This window comes from Capra hircus, chromosome 10 (genome assembly GCF_001704415.2).
Source record: "Capra hircus breed San Clemente chromosome 10, ASM170441v1, whole genome shotgun sequence".
NCBI classification, from domain to species: Eukaryota; Metazoa; Chordata; class Mammalia; order Artiodactyla; family Bovidae; genus Capra; species Capra hircus.
Window position 1 is genome coordinate 43,751,382 of NC_030817.1, and position 18,962 is coordinate 43,770,343.

At 38.4% G+C, this 18,962-nt stretch overlaps 1 protein-coding gene across 1 annotated transcript in view; it reads left to right on the top strand.

Moving 5' to 3' along the window:
* AP4E1 (adaptor related protein complex 4 epsilon 1 subunit) overlaps positions 1 to 5,725 on the top strand; it is a 68,520-nt gene extending 62,795 nt beyond the window's left edge. The window contains exons 20-21 of the mRNA XM_018054192.1: positions 3,763 to 3,920; positions 5,481 to 5,725. Of these exons, the coding sequence (XP_017909681.1) occupies positions 3,763 to 3,920; positions 5,481 to 5,641 (319 nt within the window). The 3' untranslated portion in view covers positions 5,642 to 5,725. The remainder of the gene's footprint in view (positions 1 to 3,762; positions 3,921 to 5,480) is intronic.

The window sequence follows — 18,962 nt, forward strand, 5'->3', positions numbered from 1 at the left end:
AGGTGCTAGGGAGTATAACAGCACAAAGGGAGGAGAGGGTTCATTCTAGGAAGAGATATTGAACAGTCATACAAATGTATGTATAACTGAATTGTGCTATGAACAGGAAGTAAATGGTGTGATAGATGATTATAGTGTGGAGGACCCTGTATAGGTTGGGGTTGGCCAACCTATGGAAAACTTCTGAGAGAAACTAATGTTAATGTTTCAGTTCAATTCAGTCGCTCAGTCATGTCCAACTCTTTGCGACCACATGGACTGCCGCACACCAGGCCTCCCTGTCCATCACCAGCTCCTGGAGTTTACTCAAACTCATGCCCATTGAGTCAGTGATGCCATCCAACCATCTCATCCTCTGTTGTCCCTTTACTCGCCTTCAATCTTTCTCAGCATCACGGTCTTTTCAAATGAGTTAGTTTTTTGCATCAGATGGCCAAAGTATTGGAGTTTTAGCTTCATCAGTCCTTCCAGTGAACACCTAGGACTGATCTCCTTTAGGATGGACTGGTTGGATCTCCTTGCTTTCCAAGGGACTCTAAAGAGTCTTGTCCAACACCACAGTTGAAAAGCATCAATTCTTCGGCGCTCAGCTTTCTTTATAGTCCAACTCTCACATCCATATGTGACTATTGGAAAAATCATAGCTTTGACTAGATGGACCTTTGTTGCCAAAGTAATGTCTCTGCTTTTTAATATGCTCTCTAGGTTGGTCATAACTTTCCTTCCAAGGAGTATGTGTCTTTTAATTTCATGGCTGCAGTCACCATCTGCAGTGATTTTGGAGCCCAAAAAGATAAAGTCTGACACTGTTTCCACTGTTTCCCCATCTATTTGCCATGAAGTGATGGGACTGGATGCTATGATGTTAGTTTTCTGAGTGTTGAGCTTTAACTCAACTTTTTCACTCTCCTCTTTTACTTTCATCAAGAGGCTCGTTAGTTCTTCTTCACTTTCTGCCATAAGGGTAGTGTCATCTGCATATCTGAGGTTATTGATATTTCTCCTGGCAATCTTCATCCAGCCCAGCATTTCTCATGATGTATTCTCCATATAAGTTAAATAAGCAGGGTGACAAAATACAGCCTTAATGTACTCCTTTCCCAATTTGGAACCAGTCTGTTGTTCCATGTTCAGTTCTAACTGTTGCTTCCTGACCTGGATACAGATCTCTTAAGAGGAAGGTCAGGTGGTCTGGTATTCCCATCTCTTTCAGAATTTTTCACAGTTAATTGTGATCCACCCAGTCAAAGGCTTTAGCATAATCAATAAAGCAGAAATAGATGTTTTTCTAGAACTCTCTTGCTTTTTCAATGATCCAGTGGATGTTGGCAATTTGATCTCTGGTTCCTCTGCCTTTTCTAAAACCAGCTTGAACATCTGGAAGTTCACGGTTCATGTATTGCTGAAGTCTGGCTTGGAGAATTTTGAGCATTACTTTACTAGCGTGTGAGATAAGTGCAATTGTGTGGTAGTTTAAGCATTCTTTGGCATTGCCCTTCTTTGGGATTGGAATGAAAACTGACCTTTTCCAGTCCTGTGGCCACTGCTGAGTTTTCCAAATTTGCTGGTATATTGAGTACAGCACTTTCACAGCATCATCTTTTAGGATTTGAAATAGCTCAATTGGAATTCCATCACTCCACTAACTTTGTTCATAGTGATGCTTCCTAAGGCCCACTTGACTTCACATTCCCGGATGTCTGGCTCTAGGTGAGTGATCATACCATTGTGATTATCTGGGTCATGAAGATCTTTTTTGTACAGTTCTTCTGTGTATTCTTGCCACCGCTTCTTAATATCTTCTGCTTCTGTTAGGTCCATACCATTTCTGTCCTTTATTGAGCCCATCTTTGCATGAAATGTTCCCTTGGTATCTCTAATCACCTTGAAGAGATCTCTGTCTTTCCCATTCTATTATTTTCCTCTTTTTCTTTGCACTGATCGCAAAGGAAGGCTTTCTTCTCTCTCCTTGCTGTTCTTTGGAACTCTGCATTGAAATGGGTATATCTTTCCTTCTCGTCTTTGCTTTTTGCTTCTCTTCTTTTCACAGCTATTTGTAAGGCCTCCTCAGACAGCCACTTTGCTTTTTTGCATTTCTTTTTCTTGGGAATGGTCTTGATCCCTGTCTCCTGTACAGTGTCATGAACCTCCGTCCATAGTTCATCAGGCACTCTGTCTATCAGATCTAGTCCCTTAAATCTATTTCTCACTTCCACTGTATAATGATAAGGGATTTGATTTAGATCATACCTGAATGGTGTAGTGGTTTTCCTCACTTTCTTCAATTTCAATCTGAATTTGGCAGTAAGGAGTTTATGATCTGAGCCACAGTCAGCTCCCGGTCTTGTTTTTGTTGACTGTATAGAGCTTCTTCATCTTTGGCTGCCAAGAGTATGATCAGTCTGATTTCGGTGTTGGCCGTCTGGTGATGTCCATGTGTAGATTCTCCTCGTGTTGTTGGAAGAGAGTGTTTGCTATGACCAGTAAAGTTATTAAGCTTTTATTAGACATACAGTATTTAGTTATTGCACTAGCATTGTGCAGTGCTACCCACATAGTTGATAACAATCTTTTAACCCTTCTGCTCTCATTTAGTATTATGAATATATTGTACTGTGTTCAAACATTTTTTAAAATGAAGCATGCCTGAAGCAAGAATGTAGAATACCAATGAATATCTGTAAAAAAATTTTTTAACCTTCCATATCCATCTATAATTTTTGCCCATTCTTCAAAGTCTTTTAGTAAGAACATGTTTATCAGTCTGTCAAAGAGTATGTATTTATACCTGTGGTGCTGAAAAGATAAAATCCAGCCTTCAAAAAACTTACATTCTGTGACTATCAAGGTTATGTCCCATGGTGAACATTAGTAACTTGAAGAAGCACAGCATATGTGCCAGAAACAATTCTGTTCTTATGAGTAAAATCCTATGTATCTTAAAAATTTTTTTTGAATTATAAAATCAGTACTTATTATAAGAATTTAAATGTTATAGAAAAATGTGAGTAGAATATAAAAATTTCCCATTTCCCCCAGAGATATCCCAGTGTTATCTGGGATAGCTATTTGATCTTTAGCTGCTTGAACCATTTAAAAACTGGATTGATTAAAATTCTTTTTCTTGGTCCACTTTGCTTAAGGTGATGGATCTTTGTATTCATACTTTTGTACATGACTTTGATGGAGTATCTTGTCCCCAAATCTAAAGTATGTGTGCTCAGTTGCTTCATGTTTGACTCTTTGTGACCCCATGGTCTGAAGCACGCCAGACCCCTCTGTCCATGGAATTCTCCAGGCCAGAATACTGGAGTGGGTTGCCGTGCTCTTCTCTGGGGGATCTTCCCGACCCAGGAATCGAACCCATATCTCTGGCATCTCTGGCATTGCAGACAGGTTCTTTACCCACTGAGCCACCTGGGAATCCCCAATCTAAAGTATACATGAAAGAAAAGTTTTATATTTAAATGATTCATGAAATTATTTGGTGAAATTTTATTGTAATGACTAATGCGCAGAAAAAGAACTGGATGATTTATTGAAAAGACATTTGTTCTGTAATAACATCTGTTTTCAGCATTGTCTTCAAGTTAGAGGATGTTGGTAAGCGTTCTGATCATATCTGGTTTAAAAAACATAGATTTCATAGGATTTAGATTTGTAATGATTTTTTTTTTAATTCCCATGAATCAGTTGAAATGTATTTGTTTAGAATCATTTCATTCTTATGGACATAAATCTAATTTTCACAATTATTTTCAGGCCATTAAAAATCTCAACTGAAGACTTTGGTAAACTCTGGTTATCCTTTGCAAATGATGTGAAACAAAATGTAAAGATGTCAGAATCTCAAGCTCCTCTGCATTCTACCTTAAAGGCCCTGCAACAGGAACTAAGACTTCATGTTGTTGACATTATAGGTTTGTAGAGTTTTTGAGAATGCAGTCTTATGTTTATGGGGCCCTTCTTACAATCAGAAGGCAAACTCTTAAAAGTATCTGATTTCTTAGGGTTGTATATCCTGTTATGAGCATCTTTTTTTTTTTTTTTTTTTTAATTTATTTTATTTTTTTTTAAATTTTAAAATCTTAAATTCTTACATGCGTTCCCAAACATGAACCCCCCTCCCACCTCCCTCCCCACAACATCTCTCTGGGTCATCCCCATGCACCTGCCCCAAGCAAGCTGCACCCTACGTCAGACATGGACTGGCGATTCAATTCTTACATGACAGTATACATGTTAGAATTCCCATTCTCCCAAATCGTCCCACCCTCTCCCTCTCCCTCTGAGTCCAAAAGTCCGTTATACACATCTGTGTCTTTTTTCCTGTCTTGCATACAGGGTCGTCATTGCCATTTTCCTAAATTCCATATATATGTGTTAGTATACTGTATTGGTGTTTTTCTTTCTGGCTTACTTCACTCTGTATAATTGGCTCCAGTTTCATCCATCTCATCAGAACTGATTCAAATGAATTCTTTTTAACGGCTGAGTAATACTCCATTGTGTATATGTACCACAGCTTTCTTATCCATTCATCTGCTGATGGACATCTAGGTTGTTTCCATGTCCTGGCTATTATAAACAGTGCTGCGATGAACATTGGGGTACATGTGTCTCTTTCAATTCTGGTTTCCTCCGTGTGTATGCCCAGAAGTGGGATTGCTGGGTCATAAGGTAGTTCTATTTGCAATTTTTTAAGGAGCATCTTTTTGATAAGTGTGTTGTACAGACTTTATTTAAAGAAATTTTTTTCTGTGGTAAGGTATACATAGCATAATTTTACCATTTTGATCATTAAGTGTATTGGTGAGTGGCACTAAATATATTTCATTTTGTTGTGCAGCTATTACCACTATCATTTTCAGAACCTTTTCTCCTTTCTTAACTGAAACTGTACCCATTAAGCACTAACTTTCCATTGCCTCTCCTCTGTAGCCCTTGGCAGCCACCATCCTATTTTCTGTCTCTATGAATTTGATTACACTAGGTACCTCATCTAAGTAGACTCATACAGTATTCGTCCTTTTGTGACTGGCTTCTTTCACTTTTAATGTCTTCAAGGTTCATCCATGTTATGTGTCAAAATTTCCTTCCTTTTTTAAGCCTAAATATAGTCACATTGTATGAATACACCATATTTTATTTGTCAGTTAATCTTTTGATGGACATTTTATTTGCTTCCACCTTTTGGCTGTTCTGAATAATGCTGCTTTGAATATGGATATACAGATAATATGTGTTTGAGCCCCTGCTTTCAGTTCTTTTAGTTATATACCCCAGAGTAGAATTTTGATAATTGCTGTTTTAACGGGTATGAAGTAGTGTGTCATTTTAGTTTTGATTTGTATTTCCTTAATGATCAGTGATGTTGAGTATCTTTTCACATGCTTATTGGATATTTGTATATCTTCTTTGTAGAACTGTCTCTTGAAATCTTTTTGTATTAAAGAATTTCTGATTTTGTTTTGTTGTAGGTAATGAAGGGCTCTTGGCCTGTCAGCTGCTCCCATCCATCCCCTGCTTGCTGCATTTCCGAGTTCATGGTGACATGTTAGCCCTGTGGTTCAGATCCTCCTGTTCTACTCTTCCTGACTATTTACTTTATCAGTGTCAAAAAGTGATGGAGGGATCCTAGCAAAAGCTCTGCTTATATTTTACTCCATCAAAATAAATGGTTTACATAGATAAACTTATTTACCAAAGTAAAAAGGATTAATGGTACTTCTAATGAAAATGGGGATTATTATAGGTTGTGGTTTTATGTGTTTTCTTTATGGTTCATGATCAAGAAAGATCCCCAAGAAACTGTACCCCTAACCTTTTACTCAGGATTGTACAGTAGGTTTGGGTCCTAAAAAAGTGGCCTAAGCTAATGTTATAAACTGCTAATGATTATATCACTTACTGTAGAGGGTCTGAAAATAATTTATTTTGTTATAAATAATTTTATAGCAGATTTACTGTAGTGTTAAAGCTGATTTATAGTAAAGCCAGGTCTCAGTTTTCTGCATTAATGGAGGGGAGACATGGACTTAATCCCAAATCGAATTCATACTTGGCTTTGGAATGCAGTATATGCTTTTTGATCAGCAAGTCATTACTTTCAATAATGTTTGCTTAGATCAGTACTGAGCTAAGTTGGCACAGCACATACTAATACTTCAGGAGACCCATGAGCACGTTGGATTTTGGGGGAATCCAATCTATGGTAGATGGACTTCCCTCACAGCTCAGTCAGTAAAGAATCTACCTGCAATGCAGGAGACCTGGGTTTGATTCCTGGGTTGGGAAGATCCCCTGGAGAAGGAAATGGCAACCCACTCCAGTATTCTTGCCTGGAAAATCCCATGGACAGAGGAGCCTGCTGGGCTGCAGTCCATGGGGTCGCAAAGAGTTGGACATGACTTAGCGACTAAACCACCACCAATCTATGGCAGAGTTTTTATTATAACTTGATACACATCATTGCAAACAATTTGGCTACAAAATTTGTTTTCCACTTGCATTAATTTTTAAAATTCAAAGTGAATCATTGTATTCTTGTTTTCAAAACTCAGAGCCATTTACATAATATTACCTTTTAGAAACAAAACCTGTTAAGAGCACACAGTACTAAAGTAAACAGGTATAAAAGGACTTTTCAGTTATGGCAAATATCTTAGTTACCACTTAGATTTTTTGGCACATTAAAATATGTGAATAGAGTACAAATGGCAAAACCATCTTTCCTGGCCTTTGAATCCACTAGTACTCATTGGATGCAATGAGAAGAGTGATAGTCTAAGTTTACCATACAGATTCTTCAGTAAAATATATGATTTTCATGTTACAGTTGTGCCTATATGACCTCTGTCAGAACTGTTATCAGTAAAAGAGGTTAAGCCTAATATGAATGATAGCCCAGAATCTTATGATTATACATTTATGTTAAAAACGGAGTATTTTATAAAACCTTATGGTGCTGTGGAAAATATTTATTATTTCACTTTTTCTGATACTTCATGGTAGAAACTATTCAGGTAATATAGTTTTAAGTCATTGTAGTTAATACTCTGGTTAATTGGTACTGTTTATCATCTGGGTGTGAAATTGTGGTTTTAGGTTGTCTTATTAGTCATAACTGATAGGGAATTCCCCAAAGCTGATAGACTTCACCAGTTATTTGTGTTTAGCATATCTCTCCCTAAAAACAAAAGCCACATTAAGAAATTGATTTTTAAGTTACTCATTAAAATACCTTGTTAATTTCATACTTCTAAAAAGCATGCAGTAAAATCTTGCTACAAGAGCAATGAGAAGTGGTTAGAATTTCCTGAGTAGGTTTCTCATGTTGAATAGAATATCAGATTCATCCTCAAGCTCCCAGCAGTGTCATGATGACAGGAATATGAATGTTGGGATAGTGTGGACACTGTTGGCTTTCTCTTTATTGCTGCCTCTGTCAGCAGCACCCTCCCACCCCACCTAGATCTGCTGATACTCTGACAAAGAGATAGGAAGTGCCCTCTCACTTTGCGAAGGAATGTTGAGTATAGCAAAAGAGGTGCTTCATATTTTAGTGTCCCTGCTTCCATATGTTTGTGTGGTCACCACTGCTGGGTGGAGTGTGGAGCAGTGGATGTAAGGTTCCCAACAAGCAGGTGGACAGCTAGCTGGGAGAGATTACAGTGAGCTGTTGTGCTGCTTTGTTACAGGGTGTTCATGGGTGGCAGCAGCAGTTGTCATGAGAGACACGCTTGGCCTACAGTGCTAATGGTAAATGTGTAATGGTAGGTTAGGGCTGGGAGTATGATTTTGGGTCTGTCAGAGGGAACATGGTGTCACTTTTGTTCTTTCTGAAACCCACTGCATAAAGTAGGATAAAAGGATTTCTGCTGAATGTTTAATAGAATGTTTACATTTTTGCATTTTCATGGTTTTTAAAAACAATAATAGGAAGGAGTAGATTTTAAAGAACTTCAGAGCAGTGTATATTCTGCCTAAACTAATGAATGTTTTAAGTTCTAGATAGGCATTGCCAGCCTTTTCTGCATTGTAGGAGATGTGACAGTGAAGTAGGAAGAACAAACTTTTTGTTGGGCAAGATCGTCTCTTTATTTTACAATTCAGTCAAGTAAAAGGGCGACATCTGGAGTGAGAGCTCTTGCGGAGGGGAGATGCAGTTGGTGAGTTCTCTGCTGGGCATCTTTGCTGAGAACACAGGTGGCAATGAGTGTGAATCTGGGGAGAAGAAAGGGAAGACAGGAAAGCCTTAAGAGACAGTGGAGGAAGAAGGAGCAGGCTTCCACCAGAGGACTAAATTAGTCGCAGGGGAGTGTGGGCCCTGAGAATGGGTCCTGAAAAAAACTGCAGATGGAAGCTGAACAGTTACCAAGTGCTAATGTGCCAAGCATGCCAAGCACAGCATGTGCTCTGCAGAGGAGCAGTATTTTAAAAAAATATTCTATAATCTACAGAAACAATTTTGGTTAAAATGCAGTGTTTTATTTTTTCCTTTATTTTAGTTCATGTCATTTGTGTTTTAAAATATCAAGCAATTTTTTTTTTTATGGATTAATGTGGTCTTTGTCTCATGTTTGTGAGCCACTGAAAGTGCACTGAACCTATTCACATGTCTTTTAAGGTGGTGTTTTCATTTGTTTTAAAATTTTAGGAGGGAAGAATGCAAGTGAATAACAGCTTACCAGGCATTAGTTGCCTTATTTTGGAGTTGAATTCTGTAATTTGAAAAAATTCAGTTAAACATGTAATAAATGCAAAGTGATCTATGTTGTTGTTCTTCAGTCTGTATATTCTTTATCATCTAAAAGTAATATTACTCAGTAATTCGATAGGCATTAGCTAAAAAGAACAGAAGCAATTGGATGAAAAGAGTGATTTACTTATTATAGCCCCAAAGCATGTCATATAATTGGTTAAAAGTAAAGACACTGCTCTTTCTGTATGATGTTCAGAGAAAACTTTCTGGGCTTCTGACAGGTTAGAGCATGGATTGATCCTCAGGAACTTGTTCATATCCCCTGCTTTCATCCTAGCCTGACCAGAGCATTCAAAGCAATGTTTTGTTTTTATATTGCCTCTCCTCAAGATGCAAGAAGCACGGTAAGTCAGGTGGTGACTTCTTATTTAAAAACTCTGAATCTCCTGGCCATCTCTGCATTGCGTATCCTAAGACACAAAGAAATGATATTTAAATCTCACTTACAGATACCTCTTGTTGGCTATAATGCATAGCAGGAAAAATGTTCTGGGGCTTGAAACTGATATTTGGGGCACAGAAGGTAAAGGAGGTTTAAATGCCTCAAACCCATTGCAATAATTATAAAGAAGGATGGCCTGCAGCCAAATGGGCCAGGGGTAATGATTATATGAAATTTACTTGTTATGTCTGTGTATAATAAGAGGCTGTGAGCTTTTTAGAGCTAGGAACCAGGTATATATTTTTATGTCCCTTTTGCCTGGTACCTAACAGTGTATTGAATGAATGACTAAAAAGACCTGTTCCCTAAAAATAACTAATCTGAAGTGAAAGTTGCTCAGTGTGTCCAACTCTTTGCAACCCCATGGACTATACAGTCCATGGAATTCTCCAGGCCAGAATACTGGAGTGGGTAGCCTTTCCCTTCTCTAGGGGATCTTCTAAACTCAGGGATCAAACCCAGGTCTCTTGAATTGCAGGGGAGTTCTTTACCAGCTGAGCCACAAGGGAAGCCCAAGAATACTGGAGTGGGTAGCCTATCCCTTCTCCAGGGTGTCTTCCTGACCCAAGAATTGAACTGGGGTCTCCTGCATTGCAGGCAGATTCTTTACCAACTGAGATATCTGAGACCAGATAATATCCAGGGATTGATTATAGTAATCCTGTGGCTGTCCCAGAAATAAAGAAAAGGGAACTGATCTGGCTTATAGATAGAAGTCAGCAGAAAAGGGTTCCAATGGAAATAACTTGTGCCAGTTTGTACCAGGTAGGAGAGGAGAAATATGATCACTTGAAGAGACCCTTACCAGCCTCAGTCCCATGAGAATGTGCCATGTCATTTAAGAGATCTCTCTGCGAAGGAAATGTGATTACAGATAGAAATTATGACTTGGAGAATGGGAACTTTTCTATAATATGTTAGATGTTCATGAGTTCTTACTGCTCTAGAAGAACTTTTTCTAGGATGGAAAATGGTAGACATTTGGTCAGTGACATTAAATATAGGGAGGTAATGAATATAAGGCAGATTTACCAGCTAAATTAGTATCACCTATTTCTTTAGAAAAGTGAGAACTACAGAGAAGGCAATGGCACCCCACTCCAGTACTCTTGCCTGGAAAATCCCATGGACGGAGGAGCCTGGTAGGCTGCAGTCCATGGGGTTGCAAAGAGTCGGACACAACTGAGCGACTTTACTTTCACTGTTCACTTTCATGCATTGGAGAAGGAAATGACACTCTAGTGTTCTTGCCTGGAGAATCCCAGGGACGGCAGAGCCTGGTGGGCTGCCGTCTATGGAGTCGCACAGAGTCGGACACGACTGAAGCGACTTAGCAGCAGCAGCAGCAGCAGCAGCATGGTAAGGGGAGAGTTTAATATAGTTTATTAATGGGAGAGTTAATATAGTTTAATATCAACTATATTGATATTAAAAAGGTCAATAGCATCAGGAAAGTTGGGAAAGAACAGGCCGCCTGGGATAGGGCACAAGAAAAGGAAATGTTCATTTGCATCACACAGGAAATGTTATGGTAGGTACATGGATCCAAGATAAGAGGATACCCCCGGAAATGAGTCCCAGAGAACCATGAGCACTTAAAGATTGTGGCCTGGATGCAGAGAGGATGGGCCTGTGTGTGTGGAAAGTCAAAACAAGTTTACTGGAACACCTATAACTCTGGAAAACTAGTGGTTCCTCATAACTGATTGTGGCTAGATTGTGGGCTTTTCTCCAAGAGAAGGACTCAATTTCCTTTAGTTATTTTAAACTATTTTCCTAAGTGGATGAGTACTTTTCCTTTCTTAAACTTTAAGTTGCCTTTGTGACTAAATGGCTGACCTCAGGAAGTTTTTTCCCTGATGGAGTCTGACAGGACTTAGGCCAAATGGATAGAGACTAGAGCCTAGAGATTATTCATGCTTCCATGAGAGAAAAGTAATTAGAAGTTTAATTGCACATCTCCACACTTTAAGTGTGTGCATACTTAGTGGCTGACTCTGCCCTTTATATTATATGACAAATAGGAACAGAGGCAAGGCGTATATATTCTTAGGGAGAGGCATTTAGTCTGATTTGCTGCCTTGTGATTTAATGAAGGTAACGGCAGTATCTGTGACTAGAACAAACTGGTACTCATTGATCATGGATATCAATGTGTAAGAATTTAGTTTTTTCATCTTAGTTGATGGTTAGTGGGGTTAAGTAGAAGAGTTTTGAGCCTTGAAGGGAAAGGTGAAATTATTTGAACCCAAATGTTGGACCAGTCTTCACTTCCAGAAGCAATAGGAGTGTCTTTTCTTATTTATACGAAGCCTTTTTGAACACACGAGTTAATGCTAATGAAAAGACTGGCCTGTGGCTTACCCATATCCTCAGAAAGGAGCTGGTCACCAGAGAGACCAAGTACTTAGAGAGTTAGAACTTTCAACCCTACCCACTGACCTCAAGGAAGGGAAAGATTTGAGGGCTGGAGATAAAGCTCAAAAAATTTTTTACTGAACAAAGGGATTTGATGAGCTTCTGTGTTTGTGAATGCATCACATTCTGGGAGGGGACACACCCCAGTTCCAGTGAGGACAGAAATTCCTGTGCTTGGGACCCTTCTGTTGCTCACCCTCTATACCTCTTCATGTGTATCCTTTATAATAAACTGGTAAACATAAGTAAATGTTTCTCTGGATTCTTTGAGCCACTCTTCCAAATTAATTGAACCTGAGAAGTGGGTTGTGGGACCTTCCAGTTTATAGTCATTGGATCAGCATTGTAGTTGACAACCTGGACTTGTGGTTGGTGTCTAAAGTGGAACAGTCTTGTGGAACTGAGCTTTAACTTACAAGATTTGATTCTGTCTCCAGGTATATAGTGACAGAATTGAGTTAATTTGTAGGACAAGCCAGTGTGCCTCCACTCAGAATTGCTTGGTGGCATGGGGGAAAAATGCATCAATTGATAAAAGAATTTAGATGGTGCAATGTGATTTTTTTTCCAAGTTGTCCAGTTTGATGAATTAATACATATTGTGAAAGGATTACCACAGTCAAATTAATTAAAATGCATCCATCACTTCACACCATTACTTTTGTGTATGTGGTGAGAACACTTGGGGTCTTAGCAAATATCAAATATACCAGGGAAGAATATATAGAATATATAGTATTCTTCCCTGGTGGCTCAAATGGTAAAGAATCTGCCTGCAATGCAGGAGACCCAGGTTTGATCCCTGGGTCCGGAAGATTCCTTGGAGAAAGGTATGGCAACCCATTCCACTGTTCTTTCCTGGAGAATTCCATGGACAGAGGAGCCTGGTGGGCTATAGTCCATGGGGTCACAAAGAGTCGGACATGACTGAGAGACTAATACACAGCACAACACAAATATAATCACTGTGCAATCCATGAGACTGGGATCATTTTAAAATCCCACACCCTAGACCATAATCAGATTCTTTGAGGGATCAGACATAGGCTCCTGCTATTATTAAACTCCATAGATAATTACAACATGCAGTCAGGTTTGAGAACCACTGTTCTAAATGCTGTCTGTCTCACCCTACTTTTCTTCAATGGGATTATTTTTGGTGATGTTTTCCCCACAGTCCTTCCTGCAATAGAGACTAATTAAGAGTGGCTATTGAGTATTTGGAAGCTAAGTAATGGCATTATTTGGAAATCCTGGGGTAGGTACAGAGGAGGAATCTTGTGTGAATATATAAAAAGTTGTAGGTTCTATGACAGTAGCAGCTTAGTGTTTGAATTTAGCAAGCTTAGGCTTGCTCTTAAAATGGTAGCATGGTAGGATTTGAGAAATGAGGGTCCCTCACATCCAAGCAGGAAAGTACTGTAGAAATTGTTAGGTAATGTGAATTAAAGTTGGATAGTCAAATTTTAATTCTTGGCTTCACTAATTACTAACTTGTGCTTTTGGGTATAATACTTAAACACTCTGTTCCCCAGTTTCTTTTCTGTATAGGGGGACAATAATACCTACCTTATAGGATTACTGTGAGATGATGTAAGGCACATAGTGGTTCATGTTATAATCTGTCAGTGTCTTAAAGTATGAGTTTATTAACATCATTATGGAAAAAAGAAAAAAGAGGGAGCAGTAAAGATGAAAGAGTTTAAATAAAAGTGAAGAATTTAGCAGAACCAGGAAGCATCAGAAGATGAATTGCCAAATTTTTTTAACATAATTAAAAAAACAGAAAAAGGAAAGCTTCATGAAGTTAGAAAAGCTGTTTTCAACAATGTCCCTAAATATTTAGGAAAATAATCTTATAGAAATGTAGGCAACAGAAAAATAATATGGTCAAATCCCATATAAACTTGTTATGAGAGAGAGGGGGATATTAAGAGGTGGGATAATATCCCTATAGAAAATAAAAGTACACTAGTATAACACACTCACAAAATAGATCAAAACTGTTAACCTACTGTTTCAAAACAAGCTAGATGAAATTTAAAAAGATGTGAGAAAACAACATATATTAGTGCTGTAGAAATTCTGAAATGAAGTGATAAATTAGGGAAGAAATAAAATTTTTAAAAACTCAGAACTAAAAGCAACCAGAAGAATCACAAGTGTGAATAAACACAAAAATGCCTTAGGGAAATACTGTATGAAGATGATATATTTTTTAAATAAATGAAATATGGTGGGTATTCAAGAGAAAGCAACAAATATTGAAGATAGGTAAAGAAGGTTATCTTCCTTGGTGTCTCAGAGGTTAAAACATCTGCCTCCAATGCAGGAGACCCAGATTCAATCCCTGGGTCAGGAAGATCCCCTGGAGAAGGAAACGGTAACCCGCTCCAGTATTCTTGCCTGGAGAATCCCATGGACGCAGAAGCCTGGTAGGCTACAGTCCACAGGGTCACAAAGAGTCAGACACGACTGAGCGACTTCACTTACTTACTTAAAGAAGATTCAATATGTGGATTATAGGAGCTCCTGAAGAAGAAATTCCAAAACACAAGACCAAAACAAATCCTGAACGTGGTAACTCAAAGGAGCATTCCTGAAAGTACAATTAAAAAAATTTGAAACGAGGGAGAGTACACTGTACCTGGGACTCTCAACTGATAAATACCAAGACAAGACGTTCTAGTAAGATTACTAAACTCATAAAAATTGGAAAAATTCCTTGACCATCCAAGAAAAAATAGCAAGTGACTTATAAAGAAAATAGATTATCATCAAACTTTGACAAATGCTATATGCCAGAAGAAAATAGGATAATATATTTTAGATACTTGAAGATGTGAACCAAGAATTTTATGCTCAGTAAACCTAAGCCCCAAGTTTAACAAGCACAAACTGCCATCAACATATAAGTAGTCAAGGAATATTGTTCCTATGAACCCTATGGAATCCTATAGGAATCCTATAGGTTTCCTATGAGCCCTTCCTGAGGAAGCTACTAGAAATGAGATTCATGAGGGCTGGTTGTAAGCATTACATATATGGGCTGTTTGTAGAACTAGGAATAAGTGAAAAGGAGAAGATAAGAGTATGTAAGGGCTGTGTGCACTGACAATGCAGATACAGTACAGCTGAAAGAAGCAGGGGAAATAGAAAAAGCATATGCAAAATCAAAAATATTTTTGTAATTATATCAGTGGTGGTAGTATTATCTGATACCATGTAGGATAAAACAAAAGATTAATGATGGGATATTCCAATTTTACCATGGTCTTTATCCTTGAGACCAGGAAGAAAGTAAGTACAGAAATAAAATAGAAGATGGTGAATAACTTCTGTAGTTCTCATTTTGTGTTGAGGATACACACATACACATAGGCCCCTGCCGCCTAGAATGTGGTCCTGGAATATTGTTATACTGTGGTGGTTTGGTGGTTTAGTTGCTCAGTTGGATTTTCCCCTAAAAGAAACCAAGGCTTCTTGGAGAAATTGATTCCAGGTCTGGGAAGAAATTATACAAGATGAACCTGAAATATTTTTTATACCAGATAGCAAAGAATCTATCAAAGACCACTAAAGTCACAACAAAGGACACAGTAGCTAACTTGTGTCTCCTGATGAAAGAGTACAGATCACCTACAGTCTTAACCAAAGTGATAGAATAATCTGAGTTTGTTCAAGTCTTTGGATGAAGTTGCCAGCTTGCAACTGAAAATACAGAGGAGAGAGGAATAAGCTAAAGTGCATCACATGTTTGCAGTCAGCAAAATTCAGACTGGAAAACTCTAGAGACCTTCAACAAATAAGGAAAAGAAAGGGATAGGATGGAGTTTTCACATTAAAAGAAACATGTCAAGTTTCTTAAAAATGGGCTAGACTAAACTGTAGTGTCTAGAGATGCACAGTTGGGTATTTAAAAGAAAGGCAAGGAAGTGATTGTACTGAATGTAAGGTAATGTTACTCCAAGGCAGGGGGAAGATTGTGATTGGAATTGGGGCAACTGAGGGATGTTTTTTGGGGGGAGGGAGTCTTCCCAGGTAGTGCTAGTGGTAAGGAGCATGCCTCACAATGCCACTGCAGGAGACCCAAGAGATGTGGGTTCAGTCCCTGGGTTGGGAAGATCCCCTGGAGGAGGGCATGGCAACCCACTCCAGTATTCTTGCCTGGAGAATCCTATGGACAGAGGAGCCTGGTGGGCTACAGTCCATAGGGTTGCAAAGAATCAGGAGCCTGGTGGGCTACAGTCCATAGTGTCGCAAAGAATCAGACACTACTGAAGTGAGTTAGCATGCATGCATGCAGGGGCTTTTTGGGGTGGTTGGCAAAGTATTGTTTCTTGACCTGGGTGGTATTATAACAGTTTCCCTGTTATTGTTAATCATTTTTTTTAAGTTAAAAGCAAAAATAAATGGGACCTTATCAAACTTAAAAGCTTGTGTACTGCAAAGGAAACCATGAAAAAAACAAAAAAGGAAATGACAACCTATGAACCTGGAGAAAATATTTGCAAATGATGTGACTGACAAGGGCTTAATTTCCAAAATATGCAAACAGCTCATAACATTCAGTAACAAAGAACAAACAACCCAACTGACTAGATGATCAGAAGACCTAAATAGATATTTCTCCAAAAAAGATATGCAAAAAAATGCCAATAGGTACATGAAAAGACACTCATATCTCTAATTATTAGAGAAATGTTATTCAAAACTACAATCAGAATGGCCATCATTAAAAAGTCTATTAATAACTAATGCCGGAGAGGATGTGGAGAAAAGAGGAACCCTCTTAACACTGTTGGTGGGATATAAATTGGTGCACCTACTATGGAAAACAGTATGGAGGTTCCTCAAAAAACTAGAAACAGAGTTGCCATATGATCCAGCAGTCCCACTCCTGGATATATACCCAGACAAAACTATAATTCATGAACATTGAAAGCAATGGTTCTGCTGGCTCATTGCAGAGTCTGACCCCAGACTCCAAAGTCCCCTCCTGCACAAAAGTGAGTGACTTCTTTGTCTTACCAAGGCCGTGACTGAAACAGTCCTTAGACTTTGGGAATGACTTGTTCGAGGCAGCCGTGTTCCCCATCTGGGAAGGGGAAAGAGAGTCTGCTTTCCCTTGTTTCAATCCAAGAGCAGGAAACTTGGCTCAGTGGTCCCTTCACTGCAGACACAGGGAGTGGCCTATAAGCCTCTGTGGACAGGATGCTCTTCCAGAGAGATCACTAGTCTGAAGATTGTTTTGAATGTGGGCCTTGTACTTGGCACTAGTGATAGTCCTTCATGGATGTTTTCTCTGAGAACAAGCAGGAGGTGTCAACCCCAGAGGAAGCTGAAGAAGGTCCAAGGCTTGGCCGACTCTGCCTGCCCATGTGAGGCTCACTGAGTGCTTTGAAGAAGTGGTATCAGTTGGTCAAGAGTCTGAGAAGACACACCACTGTGAAAGACCCTCTGGATTTTTACACATCCCGTTTCGATGCATGAGAAAGTTATGAAAATTGATCTATCTAGCAATAGAGAACAAGCAAGGAAGCCTGGTATGCAAAAAAAAAAAAAAACAAAAAAACAACCCACTATAATTCAAAAAGATACATGCACCCTAGTGTTCATAGCAGCACTGTTTACAGTAATCAAGACATGGAAGCAACCTATCTGTCCATTGACAGATGAATGGATAAAGAAGATGTGGTATATATACACATAATAGAATACTACTCAGCTATGAAAAATAATGAAACAGTGTCATTTGCAGCAACATGGATAGACATAGAAATGATCATATTACAGTAAGTCAGAGAAAGACAAATACCATATAATATCACTTATACATGGAATCCAAAATATGATACAAATGAACCTATCTGTGAAATAGAAACAGACTCCTAGACACAGAAAACAGACTTGTGGTTGCCAAAGAGGAGGGGGTTGGGGAAGGGAAGGATTGGGATTGGGATTAGCAGATGCAAGCTTATATTTATATGTAGAATGGATAAACAAGGTCCTATTGTATAGAACAGGTAACTATATTCCATATCCTGTGATAAACCTTAATGGAAAAGAATATGAATATATATATATATATATGTATAACTGAATCACTTCTGCTTTATATAGCAGAAATTAACACAACATTGTAAATGAACTATACTTCAATAAAATTTGAAAAAATAATTATGAAATTATCCATATGTATAGTATGGTTTTCTGTGTCTGTGTTTTACAGTTTAAAATGGGGTTTTCTAACAAAGGTGGATCATTAGGCCCCTAGTAATGCAGTCTGAGCCATTTTCTGTAATGATCCATATTTTCATACCATATTTTTGCTTATTATTAGTGTATGCTATATCTTAGAGGATATGGGAGCAGCAAGGCTACCATTACCAGTGGGGAGGGAAACACATCAGTTGCTCAGTTTTAATTTCTCCTCTTCCAGAGGCTTTTCAAATTGAACCATCCACATTGTGATAGATCTTTGTTCAGCCTATTTCATTCCCCTACTCTTTTCTCCTTCCATTTTTGTTGGTGTGGCCAACTGAATGTTAGCACATGTAATACAAATGGAGGTCTTAAGTGTAAATGTGTTGTATGATGGTGTATGATGGTGATTTGATGTGGGGAGAGTTTGCACCCATAGCTGCTGCTGTTTTAGTGGGATGCCCTTACTCTTTGCTTTTTAGGTGACTGGATAAAGAGAATCCAGTGAGTCTCCAGAAAGGAAACAGTGGTGCCACTGGCTATAAGAAACTTGAGTCCCTGAATGAGGTAGAGTTCTTTTCCTTCTTAACTTCCTTGGACTGTAACCTGAATTGAAAATAAGTCTTGGATTGTGTTAAGCCATTGAGATTTTTGAGTTTGTTACAATACCTAGCATGACCCTGACTAATGCAACTGCTTAGACTTACGCAGTCCAGTATAGTAGCCACTAGCCACATGTGGTAACTGCACCCTTGAAATGTGGTTAGTCAGGACTGAGATGTATTTTAAGTATAAAATGGGCATTGGATTTTAAAGATTTAATACAAAAAATATATTAAAATTGTTTATTAATAATATTGAAATAATATTTGAATATATTAGGCTAACTAAAATATATTACTAAAATTAATTTTACATATTTCTTTTTAATGTGGCTACTAGAGAATTTAAACTTGCATATGTGACTGTGTTATATGTCTATAGGACAGTGTTGTCTTGGAAGTAACATTCAACCAAGATCTCAATTTATAGACCTAAAAAGGTCTAATCTAGAAAAAACAATCTGTGATAGTTCCTTCCTTGCTGCTAATCCTAACATTAAATCTGTTAATCTTTGATGGCAATTCCGAGGTA